Raw genomic sequence first — 7,500 nt, forward strand, 5'->3', positions numbered from 1 at the left:
GCTCAATAACTCGAGCAATTGTCACCAGATCTTCACAAAATTTCATGAAAATGTGTAAGGCAATAAAATCTAGGTCAAGTACGATAATCGGTCAAATTGACTCAGACACTCTTGAGTTACGGCCCTTGAATCATCGTAAAATTGTTTTTTTTCTCGTGCCCGCTCAATAACTCGAACAATTGTCATCAGATCTTCACTAAACTTCGAGAAAATGTGTAAGGCAACAGCATCTAGGTCAAGTTCGATAATCAGCCAAATTGACCGAGACACTCTTGAGTTACGGCCCTTGAATCAAAGTATTTTTTTCTCGTTTCCACTCAATAACTCGAGCCATTGTAATCAGATCTTCACCAAACTTCATGAAAATGTATAAGGCAATAACACCTAGGTCAAGATTACTAATCGGTCAAAATGACTCAGATACTCCTGAGTTATTGCCCTTGAATCATCGTAAAATTGTGTTTTTTTCTCGTTTCCGCTCAATAACACCAGCAATTGCCATTGTATTATCACAATACTTCATGAAAATGTGAAAGGCAATAACATCTAGTTAAAATTTGATAATCAGCCAAAATGACCCAGACACTTCTGAGTTACGGCCCTTGAATCATCAAAATTGAGTTTGTTCTCGTTTCCGCTCAATAACTCGAGCAAATGTCATCGGATCTTTACCAATCTTCATAAAAATGTGTAAGGCAATAAAATCAAGGTCACATTTGATTATCAGCCAAATTTACCCAGGCACTTCTGAGTTACGGCCCTTGATTCATAAAAAATGCGTGTACGCTTAATTACTCAAGTAATTGTCATTGGATCGTCATCAAACTTCATAAAAATGTTCTTGCGCAAAATTATGTTTATGCCCCTGAAGGTTGGCATATAGTTGTCGCACTGTCCGTCTGTCTGTCTGTCTGTCCGTCCGTCTGTATGTCCGTCACACTTTTGCGTTTAGGTTTCAAAAAATGCTCATAATTTCTATATCGCTTCAGATGTTACCATCATATTTGGTATGTATGTGTGTATGGACAAGGCATTTCCATGCGCACAAACATTTTGACCCCTTTGACCTTGATTTTGAACCTAGGGTCCGCGTTTAGGTTTCAAAATCTACGTTTACGTTTCGAAAAAGCGTTTTTTGGGTGCATATGTCTTCCGATTGAGACAGCTCTTGTTTAACGTATGTTTTCATTTAAATTAAGAACTTTAAACGATGAACAGTTCGCATTTTATAGTTATTGCAATAAGTGAGCTCAAGCTTATTTTAAAAAAGAACGAATTTTATTCAATAAGTCGGTCCCAAATTGTGAACGTTGTATTCCCCGTCTAGTTGCAGGTGTTGGGATGAGTCCTGATGGGAAGAGGATCTATTTGACGGATAGGAGCAATGGAAAGCTTCTCACACTGACCAGGGATGGAGCAGTCGCAGCCACGCTTCAGGATCTTGCATTCAAACATGATAGTGCCAAGTGTAACATACACGTGGCAGCCACAGGACATGTGTTTGTCTCTGGCTCTGGTGATAAATCAATAAGTCAGGTAGACGCGGACGGCAAGAAAATTCTCAATACCATAACACTTGATGTGCCTTATACTGAATCTGTCTACTTAAATGAAGATAAACAAAAGTTCCTTATTGGAGTTTGGAGCAATGACAGCATATTTGAGTTCAAAATAAAAACAAATCTAACTTAATTGACATGTACAAATATAGAGCGTAGTTACGAGCATTAAATATTTTTTTACTACTAGTCATATATGAATCAAATTTATGTTTCAAATAATTATTAGACTTTTTTTTACAAAATAAGATTTATTATTTTCAAAAAGATTTTTTTTTTAATTGTACATTACGGAAATTTACGTAGGGCGAGTAATTTACGTTCGTAGTACGATTTCGATTTTATTTAATAAATGGGATATTCTTTTGAATTTCATGTTTGTTTGGTCTGTATTAAAGTTTATAGACTTCAAGAAAACGTGATGTATTGTGTACTTATTTCATTAAGATTTTATTGCATATTTTCTTTCGAAATGTGTCTTAAATATCGTTGATACAGTCACATTCGGTACATACATAGACATCAAAACACGGAAACAATGTTCCCCGTGCGAATGTGGTTTGAGCAATAAAGATTTTTATTTAAAACTCATGGACACAACATTGCATACATATTTATGTGAAAAAGTGTGAAGATAATAAAATCACAATCACTTTATTCTACATAAATATAATAATGTACATACAAGTGAGAAAACGTTGTATTTCATACGAAATTTATGTTGGTCAGTCAAAGTAGAAACAAAATAATCCACGATAGTCTTAGTTGTGAAGCCTTTGATTACTAAATTGTACATACAATATTTGAATCTATACTGTATTTTAGTTATTATTATGTATGCGTTGAAGCACAGGTGGGTTTAATAAAAAAATATTAGCACTCTTGATAATATTTTTGTACTTCATGGTCTTCTGACACAGTTATTTAATAAAGGAAAACAGCTTTATTGTGTATTTGTGGATTTAAGTAAAGCCTAGGATTATGTAATCCAAGAAAACCCTTGGAGCAAACTTATTAAACTAGGGTTACGAGGCAAAAGTCTAATATTGTAAAATCGATATACTCTTCTGTTAAATCTAGAGTAAAATACTGTAATCAATTAAGTGAAGATTTCGAATGTAGGCTAGGAGTCCGGCAATGAGAATGCTTATCGCCGTTTCATGTATTAAAATGATTTAGAATCAGTGCTCGCTGAAAGTGGCTTAAATGGTATAGATGTAGATAACTTAAAACTATTTCTTGTGTTGTATGCAGATGATATCAGTATTTTTGCACATAACGCAGCGGAATTGCAAAAAAAATCTAAACGTAGTTCATGAATATTGTAAACGCTGGAAGTTAGAAGTTAACAGCGATAAAACGTAAGTCATTACATTCAGAAAAGAAGGGCGGTTGCCTAACTATATTTCGGATATTGCAATTGAGATTGTTACTAAGTTTAATTACCTTGGTGTCGTATTCACAACTGATGGTTCGTTCTCTGATGCACAAAGCACATTAGTGGGCATGCCTTAAAGGCTATTTTCAAGATGAACTAATACCTTTACAAATATACCGACATTACTGTGTTTACGCCTTCGTAGTTTGTTTTGCTGAGTAAATGTATGTTAGAAATAATGCATTGTGTAATAATAAGTAGGATTACTCCTCTTAAATTAAACGTATTTCATCTATGCATGCTGCCGACCATTTGCTTTAGCTGTATTATCAGCTGTATTTTGTGTGCGTTTCTTGTTTTACTCTCGTTTTAGGTTTTGTTTGTAGAGTAAATGTACGTTAAAATTAATGCAATATGTATTAATAATCATAAGTATGAGTACTCCTCTTAAATATTATTATTACGGTTATGCCTATTACTGTAGTTATTATATTGCTTGTACTAAAATGTGTCCACATGGGCCATTGGCCTTCTGGAAATGCTGTAAATAAAATCTAAAATCTATATATAAATCTATTTTAGTGAAATAATAAGTAAACTTTATACAAATATAGTATTGCAAATTATGTCTGTAACCGAATAAGTAAATATTGATACATCTGGCTAGTAGTTGTGAAATAAAAAATAATAATTTAGTAGCTTTTAAATTTCAAACGAGATATTTCGAATAAGAAGTTAATGACAAGTTATTGTTTTTACATTTTAATATATTGCTTAATGGCTTGCGTTTACCGATTAAGTTCGATTTTCGTCTGATTGAGAAGATCGTTACCATGATAATACAAGTCTGCATAAACAGCTGTATACACCCCATGTCAAAAAAGCTGTATACACCCCATGTCAAAACAGCTGTATACACCCCATGTCAAAACAGCTGTTTACACCACATGTCATAACAGCTGTATACACCGCATGTCGTAACAGCTGTAAAAACAACATGTCATAACAGCTGTATACACCGCATGTCATAACAGCTGTATACACCCCATGTCATAATGTATCTATTGGATTCGTTCATATGCGTACTGCAGCCTAGTCGCTGCTTTTGTTATCTGTCCGAGACTGATGTCGTTTCTACACAGATGTTAACCCATTTATGCCTAGTGGACTCTCCCATCCTTCTAAATTGGATCAATTTATTTCCAAAATTAGGGATGTCTAGTATATTTATTTCTATATTTAGAATATTTCTTACAAAAATTCCTTTAAGCAAGCAGCGCACAACCTGATGAGACGCCGCACGCTGTTTGCCAAGGCCTTTTTCTAGACGCTAGGCTTAAATGGGTTAAACATATATTGTAATATTTTGAGTTCTTGTCAGATTATCACATTGATACATTATATTCTTGTTAGAATGTTTACACATAAAGTTAGATTAAGCCTAAATTAACTTCCATCTTCATGTTTTTGTGTTTGTGTAATTGTATATTCAACATAAATTGACCGTATGTTTAGAATCAACTTTTTGTGTCATTTCGATTGACTTAAAACCATGCTTAAAGTGAAAACAAAAGAATGAAAACAGCTGAATTATAATTGAACGTTTATAATTGAACACAATAATTAAATATTTTTAGTATTTTATACAACCAATCTTAAGAACATGTGAAAATCATTTCAATAAATTGTGGTTCGTCTGCTCAGTTTAAATCAAACCGAGTGCTGAGCACTTCAAGATGTCATTTTATCCACTCTTCAAGTTTAATGTACATGTACACATAACATTATTTGTTACAATCAATAATTAATTTGCGTTTGGATTAGTATTATATATATATATATATATATATATATATATATATATATATATATATATATATATATATATATATATATATATATGTATATTTAGCTTGGTCACGCTGGCATGTCTGTTAAATTTATGCTTTAAAACGTTATACAATGTTAATTTTTGTAGTTACTCTAGTACGAATAGTTGTTTCGGTCAATTGTACACTGAACCTTTTTTGCTCCTACATTTATTGAATTTATTTAATGAGTAATACAGCTACTTTCCTGAAATTTGAGCATATTTAGATAGGAACATATTCAGTGTAGTAAGTGTTAAGATCGGCGATTATACTGGGTATTTTACGAACTATTCGTCTATTTTTACGACATAAATTTCAAAATGCCTCTCTTGGTATTTTGTTTTCTTCAACACTAGTCAGTGCGTGATTGTGTCTATTCCTATACGATCAGATTACGCAATTATACTGTCGATAAATAATCAATCTGTTAACCGCGAACCATTAATCCATTTATGCCTAGCATGATGCGGCGTCTCATCAGGGTCTGCGCTGTCTGCTTAATGGAATTTCTGTAAGAAATATTCTAAATATAGAAATAAATATACCAGAGATCCATAATTTGGCAATAAATTGATCCAATTTAGAAGGATGTGAGAGTCCACTAGGCATACATGGGTTAATATCGATCAATTTTCTCGAGCGCTGCTATACTTAATGCTGGTGTGTCGATTGTTGATTACAGAAATTCATTTAAGCAAACAGCGCAGACCCTTATGAGACGCCGCATCATGTGGCGTCTCATCTGGATCTACGCTGTTTGCCATGGCCTTTTTTCTAGACGCTAGGCATAAATTGGTTAATATCGGTCAATTTTCTCGAGCTCTTCTATACTTTATGCTGGTGTGGTGATTGTTGATAACAGTCACACACTTTGCCTACAATCAATAAGCGGTGTGTAAACAATTATTAACATGTACGGTGATATGAGCCGCGTTCTGAGAAAACTGGGCTTAATGCATGTGCGTAAAGTGTCGTCCCAGATTAGCCTGTGCAGTCCACACAGGCTAATCAGGGACGACACTTTCCGCTTTTATGGTATTTGTAGTTTCAATAAAGTCCTTCCTTACCGAAAATCAAGTTAAGGCTTTTTATGACATTTTTCGTTTAAATGAAGTCTCATCTTAGCAAAAATCCAATTTAGGAGGAAAGTGTCATCCCTGATCATCTGGTGGACACTTTACGCACATGCATTAAGCCCAGTTTTTTCAGTCAGAACGCGACTCATATGATCAGAAGAAAGCGGATCAAGGAAGGAGCGTTTCCGGACAGTCTGAGCAGACAACCTTACACACCAATTACACAAACAGGCATCTAATGCAACCGCCCCTAAAAAAGTCGCGTTTACTATCTTTTGAATGGGCCCTTATTCACATCTGCATTTCCAACCTCTCGCATCCAGCTGATACCAGTACGAAGTAGCTAGTACTGAAGCCAATCATCTGCTTCGCCCAAGAGCGACGGACTTACATGCTCACATTTGGGTAACCAACAGGTACCGTCCCACATTGCTGCAAACACGATTAATGCCAAACTGTTTATATTGCATTAAATCGATAATTATTATCAAAAATTAGCAAAAAGTTTTAAAAAATACTCGATAATTTGGAATGTGACATACAAACAATCTCCTGTAAAGTTACGCTGGTCGAAGAAGAAATACTGTTTAAATACTTTAAACAAAGCTAACTAATTTATTCACTGTTTTCCTGTTTCTTTGAAAGACCAAAAATCGTGTACATGACGTTTTTCAATTAATTCTTACAATTTGTAAATATGTAACATTGCAAAAGTTAGCAATCACATTACTTTGTGTGGATTGTTAACTATGAAGTTTTAGAAGTAGTCTATACTCTTTCTATTTGGGAATAAGTTTGAACTGCAAATGGTTTTTAATCTTGTCGTTAAATGCGCAATTAAATTGCTTTGTCAATTTGTACACGAGTATTTTTAGAACTTATCGCTTTATTGATTAATTATGAGTTCAAATTGTACTATACGGAGCTAAAATGTAGCGAATTCATTAATTTACTAGTAAACAAAAAATATCCTTAAACTTGAAGTATTTTTTCGACGTAAGTCAACATGTTCATATAGAGTTGAAAAACTCTAATTAACTTTCTTAAAAACGATACATTGAACATGGGTATTGTGCCGTTTCTACTATTTAAATATTAGATTTTCGGCTTCACTTGTCAATATATATAATTTTATTATATATTATAGAATTATCGATTCAGCTTTATTTTCTACATATGTAAAGAACACTAACGTTAATACTGTCGATAAATAATCAATCTGTTAACCGCGAACCATTAACCTCTGAGGCTGAATGTTATACAAATGTGTCATGCAACTAGATGCCACAAGTTTTATTTAACAAACTCAACCCAAACATATCAATACATTGAAATACCTTACGCAAACCAAATGATATAAATGGTCGGCCTTAAATCAGGATCGACAACTCTGTAAATAAATATAAATACGTAAACTGCAGCATAGATATAGGGAAATCGAAAGTGTAACAAAGAAATCACAAAATGGCTGCGTCGTTAGAATCATCCCAAAATACAGGATCGGATCTCTTTTTCGATGTATGTTGTTCTGTCTGCGAAGAGGATGGAATAAATAAGGAAGGACTATTTCACTGTCAGAAATGCTCGAAAACATACTGCGATGAATGTGTTATAAT

At 33.7% G+C, this 7,500-nt stretch overlaps 2 protein-coding genes across 5 annotated transcripts in view; both read left to right on the plus strand.

Annotated features, from left to right (window-relative positions):
- LOC127837007 (uncharacterized) overlaps positions 1-7,500 on the plus strand; it is a 78,645-nt gene that overhangs the window by 29,872 nt on the left and 41,273 nt on the right. The gene's annotated exons all lie outside the window — the stretch shown is intronic.
- The window catches only part of LOC127837006 (uncharacterized), a 36,743-nt gene continuing 36,564 nt past the window's right edge, over positions 7,322-7,500 (plus strand). For all 3 annotated transcript variants that reach the window (XM_052363698.1, XM_052363699.1, XM_052363697.1), the window contains exon 1: positions 7,322-7,500. This exon is cut by the window's right edge. In XM_052363698.1, the coding sequence (XP_052219658.1) occupies positions 7,349-7,500 (152 nt within the window). In that variant the 5' untranslated portion in view covers positions 7,322-7,348.

Source organism: Dreissena polymorpha, chromosome 7 (genome assembly GCF_020536995.1).
Source record: "Dreissena polymorpha isolate Duluth1 chromosome 7, UMN_Dpol_1.0, whole genome shotgun sequence".
Classification (NCBI taxonomy): domain Eukaryota; kingdom Metazoa; phylum Mollusca; class Bivalvia; order Myida; family Dreissenidae; genus Dreissena; species Dreissena polymorpha.